Raw genomic sequence first — 18,960 nt, forward strand, 5'->3', positions numbered from 1 at the left:
TGGTTTTCAGCACAAAGCCACAGCACCGCCAAGGAACGTTTCTTGAAGTAACCTGCAAGTGTTTGCACACAGTGTTGACATCTTCAGAGGCATCAGTGCTGCAGCAGCAGGAGGTGACACAGCAGAGGAGTGCTGGTGAACTGGAGAGCCACAGCAGCTTTAGTATCTCTCAAGGGTCCTGCAGAACATCCTACCAAACTCAGACTGCAAGTGTCTTAAATTTGTTTTGGTTTACTCCATTCCACAGTGAGCTAATCTTTAATGGGGCAATTAATTAATCTTTAAACATTAATCTTTAATGTCCCAATTAAAGGCATTTGGGGTGATGATTAGTAAATTTGGTTTATTTAAGTTTAGTTAATTTGAGGTCAGCATTCCTGGGTGTCGCCATGAGGAGAAGAAGTCAAATCCTGGGGTCTGCAGGGGGCTCAGTTCTGCTTTGGTGAAGCCCTTTCCTTGTGTCAGCACTGGCAGTGGGCTGGCTGCATGTCGAGGCTGATATGATTAAACTGCTGATATGATTAAATGTTACTCACTTTTTCTTCCCAGGGTCAATCTTTCAGCCAGCTTTACCCCCCAGGTGATCTGCCTGCCCTGTTGGCACCTCCATTTTCACTCAAACTGGCCAGGCCCAGGAAAAATCTCCAAAGGGTCCTCTGTTGGGATGGCTCCCAAGGGAGAAAGAGCACACACGTAATTTTCAGGAAGCTGAACAATTAGTGAGTTACGGAAAACGCCAACTTTGAGTGCCAAGAGGTCACAGCAACATTAGGGCATTGAAGCATTATGCTCTGGGCTGCCTGAACACCATGGCAGAGCAGTTATCATAGAATCATTTCTATCATCCAATATTTACTGGCCTCAGAAGAAGCTTATATTCAATTACCTACTATTGTTTCACAGACCTAGGTGGCAGGAGGAGGATTTTTTTTTTAAGGGAACAGCAATAGCTGAAACATAAAAATAAAACACACACTTTAAAATCATTCAAAATATCAAACAGTGGCTTTCCTCCTCCCACAATATCTGTGGTCTTAAATGGATCATTGCAAGGGGAATTATTTATGTAGTCTCATCAATAAATCTTACTAAAGTCCTTTATACTGCAGTCCTCATTCATCTAGCAACTCCTCTGTAAATGGTAATTAGGGTAAGAGCTGAGATACCACAGAGTTTGCTCCTGGCAGTCATTGAGCATCTGAGTCTATCAGGGCTGTAAAGGAGGCATTTCTCAGCAGCAGCTCATTCATTGTGAGCCCTGATTCAATTATTACCTTGTCTCCTGCTTCACAGCAAACACTTTGGTTCACATAAAGCCTCAGAGCCGGTGTCAATGAACTCCTTGAATGGAGTCAGCTGCATTTTGTCTCCCCTGCAGTATCTAGCCTAAATCCAGGAGAGGCAGTCAAGGGGGAGCCCTGTTTCCCTCTGGCACCATTGCTGGGCTACTCCTGCAGAGAGGTTTGGTTCTACCATGGACTCTCCCCTCCACTGCCTGGAGCTGTGGGGTCTGGGATAGCCCAAATTACAGGAAATAGATGACTCCCAAGTGTGGAGAGCCCAAGCAGCAAAATCAGCCTCCAAATCTGTCAGTCTGCTCCTGCCAGACCTCTCTCACCTTTTGATGCCTCTCCACTGGCTGCCCAGGGATGCTCTATTCATTTACATCCAGCCCCTTACTCATGCCAGCTTTGGAGGCTGGGAATTTCACTGGGAGGAACTCAGCTCTGCAGAGATCATCTTCTCCTGACCTATGTCCAAAGAGTCCTGCCACACTTTTAGCAGAGACATTACATTGCACAGCAAGTGTGCCTGGCAAGGCTCTGCCCCAGCTCCTGCCCTGAACAGCAGCCTGGCACAGGCCATGGAACCCTCAGGGTGTGCACCTGCCTTCCCCTGCCAGCAGCACAGCCTTCTCCTCCAGAGGGTGCAGGCTGAAGGTGGGGTTTACTCCATTCCCTTCCTTCCCTCTTTCATACTGGGGCAGCAGCTGAAACACTCATGACTTGGCACACACACCTGGCTCTGCAGTGTGACCCTCAAAGGCCCTGGAGACAATGCCACCCTTCCAATGGACAGTCACAGCTGGCACTGCTGGAATGGCAGGGACAAGGGCAATGCTACCAGCTGCCCTCTCTGCCATGGACTTGAGACAGATTTCCTGACACACAGAGTGCACTATCACTGGCTGTTCACTGTGCTCTGCTTTTCCTTCAGACACCACTCTTCACTGGTGCCCACCCCATTTTTCATGCCCAGCACAATTATTTTGGGAGATACACTCAGAGCAGGGAACCAACTCAGCTTAAAAATATTAAAAAAAACCCCAACAACGCTGTGCAGTGAAATAAAAAGTAAAAAAATATTTTTCTAAGAAGGATCAGTTCCCGAATGTCACTGAGAGTGACCCCACAAGCAGTCATGCTGACATATCTGATGGCAGGGAAAAGCTGTGGGGGCGTGGGAATACCTTAAGCTGGCTGAACAGCCACCCAGTGCTTTGTCTTATGAAATCCCAGCCTGAGGAGAGGCTGTGCTCTGCTGCTTCCCTGCTTCCCCTCTCTTCCTTTCCCCCCAAACCCGTGGGCCCCCATCACTGCCATGGCTACATGCAGCCTGGGATGTCCATTTTAATCTGCAGTGTGTACACAAAAGAGCTGCAAGCAGTGACTGTCTGAGACCCACCTGACCTTTGGATGTACAGCAAACTTCCTGTTCCAGGGCTGCTGGCTCTTTCATCTCCCAGCCTTTAAAAAATAAAAGTGAGCCTATGTGAAAAAATGCTTTGTAATGGGGACTCCTGGAACAACTTTTCTCTCTTGCCCTCTGACTGAGCCATAGAAAACAGTAAATATCTCTCCCAAGAGTCCTTTTTTTACAATAGAAAAATGTCAGGCAAAACTGAAGTTTCATTTCCCAGCCTTGGACTCTGCAGCAGACAGGCACAAAAGCTAGAGAAAAAACAAAACAGCAAAGGGGAAAAAATCTCCACTCTTGTTAATTCAGAGTTTGGAGAGATTTTTGGTGGAGAATAAGCTTCTTTTGGTGGGGAGCAAGACACACTTGGGAACTGGGTCTCTCTTCTTGCAGGAGGAAGTGGTCTTGGGCTATACTTGACAGCAAATTAGCATTGACATTTGACTTGTTTTGATCTGAGTTATTTACAATGGTATTATCTGTGTATTTTTTACATGCTGTGAAGATTCCCATTGCCAGATGCCTCGAGATGGCTGTAGGATGCAGAGCATTCCACAGTCATTACTCAGGGGTCATAAACTTCACATTACTTGTGGGGAGGAGGGGAGCAGGGGGAAATGGGCTAACAATTAAAAAAAAGAAAAAGCAATCCTAGACTTAGATTTCAGTGGGCTTGTGTATTTAACTGGAGAGAAATTAAAAATGTGCTTAGGTGGGCTGGCACTGTCACACTGTGGGGCTGATGGCTGGAACAGTTCCTTGTGAATTTGCTCTACACACAGAAGTGCAGTCAGGGATAATTTTCCCAATGCTGTGGTCTGGGGGAGGCTGTGGTGGAGCAACTGCTCCATAACCCTGCCAGGGCAAAGATCCCCAGCAGGGAATTGCTGCTTGGGATGTCCAGGGCTGGCAGGACATGTCCCAGGGCTGGCACTTCACTGTAGCTGCTGCTGCAGGGAGGTGTAGCCATGATATTTTCTGAAAAATCCTTTCCTTAGGATTTTTTCTCCTGAGAAGCTGAGAGGCCTCAGGAACAAAATGTAACCAATGGTTATCTGCTGCTGTGGAATGCAACAGGTGGATCTGTGATTGGTCTCATGTGGTTGTTTCTCATTAATGGCCAATCACAGTCAGCTGGCTCAGACTCTGTCCGAGCCACAAGCCTTTGTTATCATTCTTTCTTTTTCTATTCTTAGCCGGCCTTCTGATGAAATCATTTCTTCTATTCTTTTAGTATAGATTTAATATTATGTGTATCATAAAATAATAAATCAAGCCTTCTGAAACATGGAGTCAGATCCTCATCTCTTCTCTCATCCTCAGACCTCAGTGAACACGGTCACAGGGAGGGAGCAGGCTGCCAGCTGGTGACTTTCAAGAAACTCCAAAGGGAGATTTTGGGTTTTGAGTTTTTTCTGTGCTTAGGAAACTTTCAAGAGAAGTTGCAAGGCCAAATCACAGACTTACACTTGTGGTTTTTTAAGCAGGTACTCCATGCACAGACTTCCTTACATCCTGAAGGACTGAAGATACCCAGGGAGGGTGACAGGAGATGCCCAGAGATGCAATCCAAAGAAAGGACTCCTCTAACCTTCACCAGGCTGTTTTGCTGGATTTTTTCAGAGAGAAGTTTCTCTTGTGCAAGTCACAACACACAGAGCACAGCAGAGATCCAGGCATGGCCTGGGAAGTGAACAGGGCAGGTATGAACCTTGCTAAAGGGCAACTTCACAGTGGTATCAAATTCCCCAGCTGCTGCTCTCCAAGCAGGAACCTGAGCCCCCATCTCATCTGAGACTCAGCCATTAAACACTCAACACAGCACATGGAAGTAAAGCCCTGGGGAAGCTTTACCTTTGTCACAGGCAGAACCTGTGCAGAACATCAAGGCAGGGCAAGGGAGGAGCCTCAGAGGGCTGAGAGAGAAGATGGAGAACCTGGTATCTGCAGGGCACAGATCCTGGTGTTGCAGGGGCTTTCTGCAGGCTCAGGGACCGTGCAGGGTTTGTGCTGCACCCATCCTTGGAGGGGCTGTGTGCTCAATTCTGCTGCCACCCTGCTCTGCTGGACCCCAGGAGCTCAGCACAGGATGGGTGTGATGAACACCCTTGGGTGGCACCAGCCCCCACCTTCCACACCCACACCAGGCTAGGCAGGCTTATACTCTAGATGATTAAACCAACACCTAACTGAAAATATAAAACATTTTCAAGATGGGGAATAACATTTTAGCTGAATTTGCAAACATCAAGAAAGGAAACAATTTAGCCTTTGAAGCTGACACAACAACACAGTCTGTTTCACCTTGCTGGTATCTCAGGACATTTTAAATATCAATTGACAACAAAAATAACACTTCTATGTGGTTTACATGAATCTATTTTCTATCTATCTATTTCTAGTGGCTTAGTTACAAGAAGCCTTGTGACAATTTTCAAACCTTTTACTTTCTCCTGGCTTGCCTTTATCATTCCTATCTCACCTCTCTGAGAGCTCTTCTTGAGAGCATTTCCTAATTTTGTAAGAGAACTTTCTTATAACTCTGCAAAATGAAAAACCAAAATAAATGAGGCAACATAAATCCAGAAATTAAGAATAAAGCTCCAAACTTTATTCATTGACTTGAGTACAACAGTGATGCAGATTACAGTGGCACAGGAGTGCAATATGTGCTGTTTGCAATATGACAGTGGAAACACTAATTGTACAGAACAGCAACCCAGCTCAACTTCTCATTATGCATACAAGCAGACTTACTGTACAGACAAGACATTGATTCACTTTTACAGAGACTCAGAAAAAGAGACAGATGAATGGAAAACACAGGGACACCTCCCCAAAACGCTGGTTTGTAACATGTGGAGGGAGGAGAAAAGAAAAATAAAATAATAAAAAATCCTATTGCCAAAATCTACCAATTTAAAGGAAAGTGTACCTTTAAAAAATTAGTTTCAGTTTCCAAAGCTTAAAAAAATTCCCCAGCTGTAAGGCCCCCTTACAGGAAGAGTTGTCCACGATGACCAAGCCTCAGTGCTTGGACAGGGCTGCTCTGGGAGTGACACGGAGCTCCTGGCTGGGCACAGAGGCTTCCCTGGCCCCAGGGGTGCAGTGCCAGTGGGTTTGCATCTGGGGGCAAGTGCATTCTGAAGGTGTTCAGGGACAATAGCCCAGGCAAGCATCCAGTGGGAGCTGTCAAAGCATCCTAAGGGAGCCAGAGACTCAGCCTGGTAAGGCACCACTGGGATTCCCAGAGCTGCATTTCCATGCCCAGGGGCAGGGTCCTGGGAGCAACACCTGTGCTCACTGTGGTGATCCTGACACAACAGCTTTGCCTTCAGTCATCTCTCTTTCACCTCAAAAGAAGGACCACAGTGCACATGGAAGTATTACCTCTTCACAAAGGCGAGCATTTCTGAGCAACTCATTAGCAGAAATCTATTTTCCTGTTAGAAGCCCTTTGGGCAACAAATAATTTATTTTGCATACAGGCAAACAACATTAATGGCCAATTACATTCCCACTTCCTGCACTGATGCTTACATTAAAATTAATAACACTTCTGCCAAATGTGGGCATCACACAGCTCCTGCCAGCAGAGTTGTCTGACTGAAAACTCAGTATCTTTGCATTGTGATGGATTTTTTTTGTCGTTGTCTCTTATTTTATTAAGCACAAAAAAGGCATGTGGGAGAAATCACAAAGCAAAACTCACCAGCCAGAGCAATGCTGCAGCCCACAGTGATAGGAGTGTTCTACACTAAGGGAAAAAGGTGCATTGTGCTACTGTCACAGTGCTCAGGAGCTCTCTCCAGCTCTTCATTTTGCAGCAATGGGGTAAAAATGTACCACATATTGTCAAGACCAGCCCTTGCTAAGCATCTACCCTGAAGTCTATGCTGGACTCTAGTGGGTGTGTTGACAGGGCCACAAAGTTTGACAGGGCACAAACCAGACTGTGACCTGGGGAGAACTGAATGGGGAAGGGGGCAGTGGAGACAAGCCCTAAGCATCCCTCTGGCATGGGAAGATGAGTGGCATTTTGGACAGATTAGTTTAATTCTTGTTTCCTGCAAGTGTTTTATTGCATTGTCATTACCACTGACTGGTGTTCCTCAGTGCTGTAGGTAACATTCAGGATGTGGACATCCTCCTTCACAAACACATTCCAGAGGAAAGCAATGAATCATGGAGTGAGAGAAAGGGTGGTTTTCATTTGTCTGCCCTACAAGCCAAATATGCCAACATCTCCTCCTAAGTCAGGAGGAGCCAAGATAAATCATTCCCTGAGGAGTTTAGGGGATGTTCATATTTTTACCATTTGAGACCTAATGTTCTGTTGTTTGTTCTAATAGCTTCATACCATTAATTTCAGTGTGGGTGCTCACATGCTATGAACTCCAAACTTGACTTCCCCACAGTCTGAAACAGGTACTACAGGCTCATGCCAGTGCTCTCCTCTAATCCTGCCAAGCATCACCCTGGCAGGCCCTGCAGAAATCAAGATTATGCCAACCCTCCTCCTTCCCAGACCTTAACCCTTCTCTGTCCATTGACATCACCCTGCCAGGAGACACAGGCATTGTGGAAAGGGATTCACTTCAAAAGGTGTCTAACTTCAGTGTAGCTAACTCTGACAGAAGAGGTGCTGCTGAACTCTCTTGAACAGCAGGACATCTGAGCTACAGGGCTGAGAAAGCATTTCCCAACTGCAACAGGAAAAGGGCACAAGCATTCAGGGCCTGGCCCTCAGATTTAGGACTGCAGGACTTTGTGAGGAGAGGTGACACCTGACTTGACAGAAGTAAAAGCACTACTGGAGCCACAGAGATGTCTTAGCCCACACAAAGCTACTGAATCCTCCCAGCCTGACCTTCCACAGCACACCACAACCCAACTGAATGAGCTCCAAATGGGGAGGGTGTGTGCCACAAGTGCACCTGTGCTCAAGGATCTGCACCTGTACATAATCCCATGTGGACTTAACCCCAGGTGCACACGTGGGGTTATTCTGCAATGTTTGACTGGGCCTTGCTCTTACATCACTCCTAAAGCAGAAAAGGAGAAAAAAGAAGAAGACAAAAGCAACTAGTTTTTAGTCCTCTTGGTACTGACATTGTGATGACAGCATTGATGGGATGGGACTTTATCAGAAGCTCAAATGCTTTGCAGGAGATAGAAGAACACAAGCATGTGTTAAGGCATATTCACAGAATCACAGAATGATTTGGGTTGGAAGGGACCTTTAAAAATCATCTAGTCCAACTCCTGACATGTCCCAAGGGAATATCAAAGAGAGGAATTACTAAGAACTGCTACTCAATGGATACCAGGAGAATGATTAATTGCTTACAGAGAAATTTCTCCCTGGGGCTACATTTTGTTTTCATTAGGTGGGAAGACCAGATGAAAGAACAGAAAATATTGCAGTGACAATCACAAAGAGCCCACTGCAGAAATCCTCCCTCCCCCATGGGTGGCTGCAGCGTGGGTTTTGTGGACAGATGATCTCTTGGGTGTGTCTACATGTAGGTGGTTGAGAATTAACTGCAGGCATGAAACTGAAGCTCAGAAAACCCTTCATGTTCTCAGTCAGGAGTAAAGCAGTAGTAAGTCTAGTGCAGAGGGCTGTGAATTCACTGACTGCTCCACACCAGTGAGATGGGAGCCAGCAGTGGCCCAAAAATCCAGTCAGAGATGAGTTGTTTCTGCAACATCTACACTGGCTACTCTTCATTCCTTCCCAAGCTAAAGCTGCAGTTTTAAATTCTCAGTTGATGAGGCAGATCCAAATTACCATGCCATTCTTCACAGGCTAAGAGGTTCTTTTTTTTTTTTTCCTTTTTTTTCCTTTTTTTTTTTTTTTTTTTTTGCATAGGAGGGAGAGGTAAGAAAACAACCTGGCTTAGTCATTTCTGAAATGACTGGGTAGTGTGTTCATATGTGCTGTGAGAAGTTCAGTAGTAACCTAGAGATGGAGACAGAAAAATGCAGACTGGCAGCTCACATCCTTGAGAGAACAACTCCTCAGGTCTAGAAGGGGTATGGTCAGGGTGACTTGAACTAAAAGACCTGTATTGCCTCATAGTTTGAGTGTCTGTAGGATGTGGGATGACAAAATGTGGAGAATTTTAATAATTTAAATGCATTTAAACTCAAATGTTTGTCTCAAGGTTAAGCCACACCTTGCAGGTGACCAAACACTGAATTTCTGAGACCCCAGCATTCACAAAGTCTGTGAGTGTAAAACACTGCTGTCCTTTCACTGTATGGACTTGCTTTCAGCAGTCACTCAAAGATGCATTTTGAGCCCCTGACACTCCCATTTACTTCTCAGAGCTCCTCTAAAAACCTTTCAGATCTGTGTTCTGAAAAATGAGGTAAAATACGTTACCCTGATCCCTGCTGCAAGCTCGGTGCCACCCAGAGAGCTCACTCACAAGTGTGTGTGTGTGTCACAGTGTCCCCAGGGAATTCTGCTCCCTGGGATGGTGCCAGACCCTTGGTGGCACTGTCCCACAGCCCCATTCCCTTGGGGACACGGAGCAGGTGCTGAGCCCTGGTCTCTGTCTCTCCCCTACTGAATCTTGATCTCAGATTTTACCAAAGGAACCACAGTGATCTGTCACAACAGGACTTCGTAACCAGCAAAGATGAGGCAGGGTTTGGGCTGTCCTGCACAGCTCATGGTGAAATGTCATTTGGTGATACAGAGAACTCAACACAGTGATACTGAATCTCAGAACTACATGGGACTGTTTCCTCTTCCTGACTTCCAGATTTTAACACCAATGTCTCATAGAACAGAAAATACAAAGGTTCTGATGTCTCCAGTGCCTGAAGTTTCTGCATTAAAAAGAAAACCTTGATAGTCTTTGACAGACACAGAACCTAAATGACCCTCTCCTGTCAGGAGATGAGCCCATTAGTGCAGTTATGCATTGGCAGTAAAGCACCAAGGAAGAGAAAAAGCAGCCACACTGCATCCATTCATTTACTTTGGTGCTCGTGTCCTCCTCTGCATAGGACTTGCCCAGAAGCAGTTAAGGTATATACAGGCAGTTTTTCAAGCTGCAGCATATTGGAAGAAGACTGAAAGCAATAAGGAGTTCAATGCAGCTCAGAAACTGTCTTGCATGATTACTCTGTCTTCAAAAACCAAGTCAGGCACAAAGGGAAATAAAAATAACCAAGGCTGGAGCTTTGATGCTTCAAGACAGGAAAAAAAAAAAAAAAAAGTCTGTGCCCTCTTTTCCAAGCACAAGTGAAAACCTACATTAACTAAAATGAGTGCTTGGCCCCATGCACTGTGCCATATTGACAACAGCTACTGCAGTTTAATCAAAAAGCCTCTATTGGCAGAGCTTGGCACCTCGATGGTACCTTTCAATTCATAAACATTTCCTCCCTAAGAGGGATGAATTTGCATGTTAGCTTGCAGAGAACCATTCTCCCTGCCGTTGTAAAATCCTACAACTCCACTGCTGCCTGATGAGCTGCACTAGTAATTACTAGCAGGGAGTTAGTCCTGAAATCTCTGGATGCAAACCAGGGCACACTTAAAATAGCATTTTTTCACTCTGCCACTCCCACCCCCATGCACCCACCTCCTGGAGTAAATTACAAGAAAACTGACTCTTCTCCATCATTCCCATTACTGAAGTGATCTTAAATTATTCAAAGGACTGGTTAAGCTCCAGCCTTATTAATTCAAGCAGAAAGTGTGGAAGAGGGAAGACTGACAACACACACACAGCAATTCACTTCTTATATCCTAGCAAATATTTACAAGGAGTCCATTTCCCAGAAATCCAAGTGGTGTGTCCTGCAGGTGAGCAGAGTGCCCACCACCACAGGTTGTGTTACACGAAGAAGACACCATGTCAAAAGAGTGCCAAGTAAGAAACTGCTGGGTGAAAGACTTGATGTGACCATGTGGGATAAGTTACAAGGGGCTTCTCCTTCACTACAGACCTACCTATGTCCCTCTCCATATATACACACATATACACACACAGAGATAGATGGAGAGATATAAATACATGTGTGCACACAGGCAAACACGCATACATATATATATATATATTTATATATGTATATATTCTCTTCCAGTTCTTGGAGTGGTTACAACTACTTTAGTCTACAAGGCATCCTAAGGGCACTTCCTGGCTCTAGCAATAAAGTCCATCGTATTGTGGAGAGAAGTAAAGGGAATATCATTGAGGGAGAAGAACAGAACAGTTTTCTATCTTGTACAATATCAGGTAACAGGTTGACACCTCTGAAAACTATCACTGCTGTTTCTGAGCCCAGATATTTTCTCCCTGAATTCCAGGAGGGCAATTGTTGATCTTGTTCAACTTGCAGAGGTGCCACTATGTTGATTTTCCCTTTTTGGTGGATAAGTAGTTGCTTCCAAACAGTTTGGACTGTGTGATACAATATTCTATGCATCATTTGTGGTGGGTTTGTTTAAAGGGAGATTAAAAGAGTTTTGCTTTTTTCTTCATGTCGTTGCGTCTCCAGAGAGGTAACTTGTCAAACTCCTGTATCGTCATGCCAAATATTTCTTGAAAAACTTCAGGTGCTAAGTGACGCTTCAAAAAATAAAAAAAAACAGGAGGGAACAAAAAAAGGAGAAAAGGCAATGGTCAGTCAAAGCCAAAGAGACAAAGGAGGTTGGAGCACCTTAGGGATTTTATGTCGCTGCGTAAGAGCCACTGCTGGAAAAATAATGCTTTGGCCATACACATATCCAAGTCTTCATGGACTTGGGTGCTCAAGGAACAAATCAGGGAATATTTCATTTGCTGAATAAGCAAGAGACAGAGAAATTGTTGGTCTGAAGCCATCCAACAGGCAGTGACAGACCAGAGAACAGGATGAGCTCCTGCACACCCCTGTCCCAGGCTTTAGCAAGTCACCTCTGCTTTTGGAAATCCCAACAGACACTGGGTTTTTAGTAGTGCTCTGCAGAGGGTGCAGCTTGATGTGCTCCCAGTTCTGAGAAGGAAGATGTCTGGCCAGGCTAACTGTTCAGCACACTTCTCTGCTGCTAATGAAACACTTTTTGGTGCTGTCCTGTGCACAGATCACTTCTTGTTCAGCCACTTTACAGTGCACTGGATGGGGAAAGTGTCTCCCTGTAGCACTGATCTAACACAGCACTGAATTCTAATAATAAAAATGGGAATAAACCCAAATTGTTACCCAAATTACCCAGATTCTTGTGGCTCCTTCCTTTCATCTCCATAGAAGATTAAGGACTTAAGCATCCCCAGCATTCCACTGGGCTGCTTAAGTCTTCCTAAGCCACAAAGCTGTAAACTATATTTATTTGTTGGCAGAGATTTAAATCCTTGCATTTTTGGATATCAGCCAGTCTTCTAACTAAGTCACAGGACTCCTGATGAGTTAAAGGAACTTAGACTTTTGGTCCTCAAGGATGGCTGACACTGACTCTTAGCTAAGAGAGGGTCCAAGAACAAACTGTTGCTCCATTCCAGTCTGGATCTTATGAAACTTGTGCAATTTTGGGCTTTTAGCAAATCCACAAGTATATAATGAAAGGCCTGAAAACAGAAGGGGATTGTGAGAAGCTCAGTCTATGAGCAGGGAGACAGAGATGTGGGGGATTGTTTCAGGAGATGCACCTGCTTCCTCCCAGTGTCTGATCCCTCTTTCCCTGATTAGTGCTGAGAAATCTTCCCACATTTCTCAGGACCCACATTTCAGTGTTTCAGCTTTCACAAACAACAAACAACTTTAGCAGGAAAGAGCATTTAGGAACTTGCTTCTCTTACCTCCAGCCTGGTTCTGTCTACATCTTTTAGTATTTTATTTCGCCCTCTGTTGGTCACCATGAGTATTTCATATGGAAAAATCTGTTAACAACGTATAAAAAGGGGGAAAAGAGATATTTATACTTATAGTCTAAAGCAGACAGAACAAAACGTGTGTCATTTTCATAAACACACAAATATTTGTTTTCTTTTGCAAATCAAATATCAGTTTGGTGGTTTGTTTGTTTGTTTTTTTTTCTTATCCTTTTTTTCCTAAAGTTGTGTGGAAAACAAGCTGATCTGAACAAATCTAGAACTTGTTTAGCATTGAATACCTCATATTGTAAAGCCAAAATTTTTATGCTGTATATAATACATCAGCTGGCTTTGGTCAGGCAGAGTTCTTTCTAGGCAATGTATTTCCTTATCCATCAACATATAAATTTATTCAAGTAATTGCATTTGTCACTCATTGGTCTAACTAATGGTTGCCAGAGTGTGGACAGCCCCAAGGACTGACAGTGAGTGGGTTTTAAAAACATGGAAGTGCATAAAAACAGCATCATCTCTGAATAAGCAAAATATCAATTAGTGGGGGCCACTGCATTCAGTAGAATTTATCACATGGTTTTCCTTGCCTTTTTGGTTAAGTTAAAGAATTCAAACAACTAATAGCAACAGCGCTGCTTGGAAAGGATTTCAGAAAATATTAAAATCAGTTTCTGGAATCATCCCTGGGAAATAAAACTCAATTCTATTTTTTTTTTTCCCTTGGATAGACACTTCCATGCCTGGAATGACTTAGGAGAGCTCATGTTCTGTCTGCCAGAGCATCTCTAGAGCCCTTCCCACTGCATTCCTCTGTAGGAAAGCAGCATTCCCAGACCCCTCATCCAACCCCTACTCGAGTCAATGAAGTTTTTCTGGAAACTTCAGTGGCAACTGGCTCAGCCTTTACTGTCATTTATGAGTCTTAGTTGCCCACTGGGAATATGAGTGAGACCACCAACACTCTCCTGGAGAGAGCTGAGCTATTATTAAATGCTAATAATTACATTATTTCAACATCTGAAGAAGTTTGACTCAATCAACTTTTGTGCAGTACTCAGCCATTAAGTTCATTCCATTGTTAACAATTATCCCAATGAACTTTTCAAAAACATAATAAATAACATAAATTCAGGCATCAATGAACACACCACTGATTTTATTGTAAGTAATAATAATTTAAATAATGTGTGCTTACATACCAATTGTGAGATATGATTCTTATGAGATTCTGACATTGTCACAATTGTACAATTAGGTCTATACTTGGAGTTACATTTTTTATGTTTGGTACTGGAAATGGCTACTATAAACAGCATTATAGGAAACTAAAATGTAACTTTTCATATTTAAACAGGCAGAGTTCAAGTCAAGATCTATGGTCATAAATACATTTTATGTTTAAATATTCACAACAAGGCATGTCTCAGTCTGGGCTGGCAAGATGCACAAATTCTGTCCTTTCTGGAGAACCATTTGGTAATATCTGGTCATTCTTAGGATTATTAATCTTTACTTTTCATATGTTTCATGCTGACTCTGAATTGGCTTCTTTTATTTTGGCAGGTGTAAGTTAGTATTGGACAATTGACATGAATAAACGCAGTGCCAATTCACACATCCTGAGTATTTGGCATCACCTTTATAAATAGCAACAGAAAGTGATCTATTATCTCAGGAAATTTCCCATAATTTTTTAAATTAAAATAACCATTAATAAATAATAATTAAATTTAGTCATTAATACTACTGACAGAATTTGTCACCCAAAATAGCATCCCAAATCACTGGGTACATCAACAGCAGTGACGACTGTAAGAATTTCTATTGCACTGAAAGAGAAATTATTTGGAATAAAAAGCACTATCTTAGGAGTCCCCACAGTCTTATTTATATAATATATAAAACCACTTGTAACTGCACAGTGCACTGGGGTCTCAGCTTATACAGCCAGGGTTATTGCCTTGTACAGTTGGCCTGGAGGTGACTCGGAAGCACAAGAAGTTATCTGGTTTGCAAAGTGAGCTCCTCACTTAACTGCAGAAATTCTGATCCTTGTAACTTTGGCAAAATCATGATTTCATGGAAGGTTCACCAGCAATAAAGTTATAAGATTTAAAACACAGCCCAGGTTGAATTCCCTCGATATAATATATTCATTTTTAACTCAGGCATCTCTAGACATAGCTGTAAAAGCATTTTAATTTGTGTCTCAAATTATAGTTAGCAGACACTGTCTCTTTTTTCCAATAAATCTCCTGAAGAGTTTCTCATATAGGGAATTCAACACCGTGGACAGGTCTCAGGTTAGCAGTGCTGAGAGCTGAGGAACAGATCCAGACAGACAGGTAGGTATCTTACTTCCAGTCAAAGATTTCCCATAATCTTTGGAATTAAGACAGCCTCAACTGTGTGTTGTGAGCCACAATATTCTGCAGCACTTTTCAAAATGGACAGATCTGAGTTTGGCCTGGTGCTTTGGCTGGTGAAAGCCTGGCAGAGAACCAGCTATATGGAGCACCTTCCACATCTGTCACTGTGTCCCTAGAAAAGCTTCCTTACCCCAGGGATCACACAGGCCTGCCCTCAGCCTGCCTGAGCACTAACCCTGCAGAGCACAGTCCAGAACAAAGGGATGGGTTTGGCACATAAGGACCAGGGGCTGAGGCGAGGTAAAAGAAAACAAGGGAACTAAGACATTTCCCATATTTTATCTGCATTTCACAGTAAAACCTTCAAAGTCTTGAAGGAAAGTGAGTAACATCTGCACTTGCCTTTGGCTCCAACATGTTAGGCATAGATACTCCTCTGTCCATTCTCATTCCAGGGACATGACCATCCGGGAGGGACTGCATCAGATACAGGCACACAGCAGACACAGAGGTTACACACACAGAGGGTAAAGGCACTCAAGTAGTGGTGAAGACAAAGGTGAATTTGCCCTGAGACTTCCTTTAAGTCTTAATTCTTGGTCTTATTATTTCAATCATTGCCATGGCTGCTGTTCACTACTCCTGTGAGGTGGGCAGGGGGATCCTTCAGTCCCCTCAGCACCACAGCTCCTGTCCCTGCTCAGGCTGGTGACAGCCCCACTGAGCTGACCTGCACCACGTTCCAGGGGACCTGGGCACCCCAAGAGAGTGGTGATCCCTCTCCCACCCCAGTGACTAGGTGAAATTCTTCTCTAGTTCTTCCCTAGCAGTAATTCAGATCCCACCCAACTGCACAGAAAGCACTCTTACACCTCTGGGCTTTCCTACTTGTAATTCACTGTATCAGCTGAGGGATTTCCTTCTTTTTTTTTTGTCTCTACAATGGGTAATTTTTACTATGAACACAAACAGGGATGGGGTAAAAAGGTGCTGTTTTGACACAGGTACTAAATCTAAGGAAATAACATTTGGAGCACAATACACGGACAGCTCTGCTCCCCTCCCATAATCTTATTCTCTTTCCAATCATCATGATTTTGATATGCCATTAACAAAATTATCCAAGTAATTAAACAATTTCTTAAATTGCCATTTCATATTGTGATTGTGCTGAGGAGCCAGGGAGACTCAAACCATTCTGAAAAAAAAAACTTGCAGGCAGTAATTGAAGTAAAAAGGTTTGTATTTGCAAGCACACTTCTTTCTGGCTCATCTGGGATGGCAGCACTGTAGAAAACTACTGATCAGCCATCTTGTCTGGAGAGCAAATCCCAGGGTAAAACTGAGGAGTTCAAAGCTCCTGGTATGAGAGAAAATTCCCTCTGGAAGAGACTTTCTACGTCTCTCTGGGGTCAGTACTAGAGAGGCTGGAAATAAATCCACCCTCACGTGTCCAGAGAAGGCTTTTACAGATAACTCATACAGGAACAGAGTGGATTTTACAGAGCAAGTCACAGAACAGGTGTGAGCTGTCTCAGCTCAGCTCTGGGGAGGTGACAAGGAGGAATCCGAGGCTGTGCCTGTTTTTTGTTGATAAGGATCTACATTGGTGATTATGCTTAAACATGCAGGAAAATCAAAGCTATTGTCTTAAGAAACCCTTCCCTGTAGCAGAAATTCAGAGTTGAACAAGGAGCTGCTTTAGGTTCTGCTGTCAGTTGATTGATGAAAACCCGTACTCTACCTGGAAATCTGAAAAGCAAAAGAGAAATCTCATCAGCTTTAGAGAGTGGAAACTCAGGAATCAGTCACAATCTACCAGAGAATCCTTCTCTGTTGTTTGTTATATCTGATTTTTCCGAAATCCCATCTGATTCTCTGAAGCCAGCAACATTTCTAATTTTGGACTTTGTAGAGTTGAACACTCCAAGTATTACAGTTCTTTTCATTAACTCTCCAAGTTTTGTAACTTTCATGAATAATATTGTCAATTTTTATTTGGCACTGACTGGTACCACATCCAGCTCAAAGTCATAATGAAGATCATGAGCAGCAAGGGGGATTAGAGGGCATTATCTCCCTTTCTTCACTGTGGCACATTGTTCCAGACTGCACAGTTGATGGTGATTTTCAGAGAAAAAAACCCACAAAATTCACAGAACTCCATTCATATTCCTGATAATGCACACGTTATTTGCCTTCCATTTGATCCAATGCTAAAGTATGAACAAGGATCAGCTCCACATAACAGATTTAGCAAAATAAACCCAACATTTTAAACAGGTATTTGAAGTACTTTGAGTTAATTGAATTTGCCAGAGAAAATTAAAATGTACTGAGCAAATACAAAGTAATCACATCCACAGCCTTCATATAAAACAGCAGAAATGATCAAACATTGTCACATTTTTACATTTATTACTAATAGACTGTGAAAAGCTCCTCATCCTTACCTCTAACAGCACCACTCACATCCCCATAACTGTTGTACTGACCAAAATCTGTAGAGACCGGCTGTAACAGGAAAAGAGGGACAGAACATAAATTCACACTTCAAGACTTTACAAGAAGGTTGGTACATGGGTACAAAGAAATTGCTTTAATTTTTTTATTTCCCCCTCAATTTTCCAACATTTCTTCCTTTGCTTTCTTGCCTTTTTAACAAAGTAGTTTGTGGGAGGGGAAAATAGGTTTGGTTTGACTTCAGATAATTTTATAAGAAACATTTATCAAACTGAAAATCCAATACAATTGATATGGAAATAAATACCATGGATAATTAAAGCCACCTTTCACATCTCAAAATCACCATCTTCTTACCCTGTGAAGTCCATTTTTTCCATACCCAGGGAGAGAAGAGGTTTTGGAGGCTGAAGCATGTGCTGTTGAATGAGGAAGGGAAAATATTTTACTGGAAAAATCCCACAGAAACTAAAAAACTAGAGCACTTGAGGAATCACCAAAAAACTAGAGCACTTGAGGAATCACCTAGTACAAAATACACAGTTAATAGAACCAAGCATACACACAACTGAGACACACTGACTTTAAGAAACTCAGTCCCAAACTCAACACAAACTTCCACACATTCTGTAAGTTACAAACAGCTTTATCATGCCATGGTGGCAGGCCATTAATAAGGGACACTAATTTTCCCAGGCTCAAAATCAAGGTGGTCCCCCCTAGATTGAAAATAATGCTCATGGATCACCCATGGCATCTGCTTTGGCATCTTCCCTGATTCCAAAACGGAATTGATGATTATGGCACTGATTATCCCTGCAAAGAGGGATGGACATACCTCAAATAAAGGAGTTCTCCAACCTGTGCTAAGGTTAATAAAAAAATCACAAGCTTTGAGTTGAGCAGGTTGCCTCTGGCCCCATAAAAATTAAAGACAGTGAGTGAGAGCCACAGGAATCCTCTCCAAGGCCATCAAGGCAACACACTTATAAAACAGGGAACACAAGGAAATCTTAGTTTGCTTGGCAACTGCTCCAGTGCATGACTCCAGAGAGACTCATCTTGTCTCTTCTTGGCTCAAAGTATTACAATGTCTTTTGTGTTACAATGGCTGGTGAATAAAGAGAGTGAAATAAAACCCCCAGACCCTTCTCTGGAGATGTGAGAAGGCCACAGCCATACATCAAAATGTGCAACAAGGCAAAGAACCTAAGTCACTAATCTAAGTTAGCTTTTGTGCTTTTGCTTTGGAACAAAATACACCCAATTAAAACGTCAGCCCAGGTCAAAACACTGGCTGTGTTTGGAATATGCAGCCCCACTGGCCAATATTGCTGAATATCTTTCCCTGGGAGAAGAGAATAACCAGGGATAGGAACCACCCGTGTAAGCAAAATGCTGTAACTTAATAACCCATCCTATTAGCATGTGTGTGATGTCACAGTCACCAAACACTTCACCCTACTCCATATCTATATTAAAGCAGCTCTCTCCTCAAAATTGCCTGAAAATCCTCAGCCTCATATTTCTTCTAATTAAAAAAACAAGCACGACATTTCTCCCCTCACAAAACAAGTTGATGAATCAGGCCACTCTTTCAG

At 43.1% G+C, this 18,960-nt stretch overlaps 1 protein-coding gene across 6 annotated transcripts in view; it reads right to left on the reverse strand.

Moving 5' to 3' along the window:
* Positions 1-5,286: 5,286 nt before the first annotated feature.
* The window catches only part of ABLIM1 (actin binding LIM protein 1), a 190,758-nt gene continuing 177,084 nt past the window's right edge, over positions 5,287-18,960 (reverse strand). For 5 of the 6 annotated variants that reach the window (XM_071446240.1, XM_071446242.1, XM_071446243.1 and 2 more), the window contains 3 exons: positions 17,717-17,778; positions 17,350-17,410; positions 13,667-16,648 (listed from right to left, as the gene is read on the reverse strand). In XM_071446240.1, the coding sequence (XP_071302341.1) occupies positions 16,611-16,648; positions 17,350-17,410; positions 17,717-17,778 (161 nt within the window). In that variant the 3' untranslated portion in view covers positions 13,667-16,610. Of the gene's footprint in view, positions 11,292-12,497; positions 12,579-13,666; positions 16,649-17,349; positions 17,411-17,716; positions 17,779-18,960 lie in introns of those variants that run through there. The other variant, XM_071446245.1, reaches the window with a different exon arrangement.

This window comes from Agelaius tricolor, unplaced genomic scaffold (genome assembly GCF_023055355.1).
Source record: "Agelaius tricolor isolate 1412-34295 unplaced genomic scaffold, bAgeTri1.0.p SCAF_22, whole genome shotgun sequence".
NCBI classification, from domain to species: domain Eukaryota; kingdom Metazoa; phylum Chordata; class Aves; order Passeriformes; family Icteridae; genus Agelaius; species Agelaius tricolor.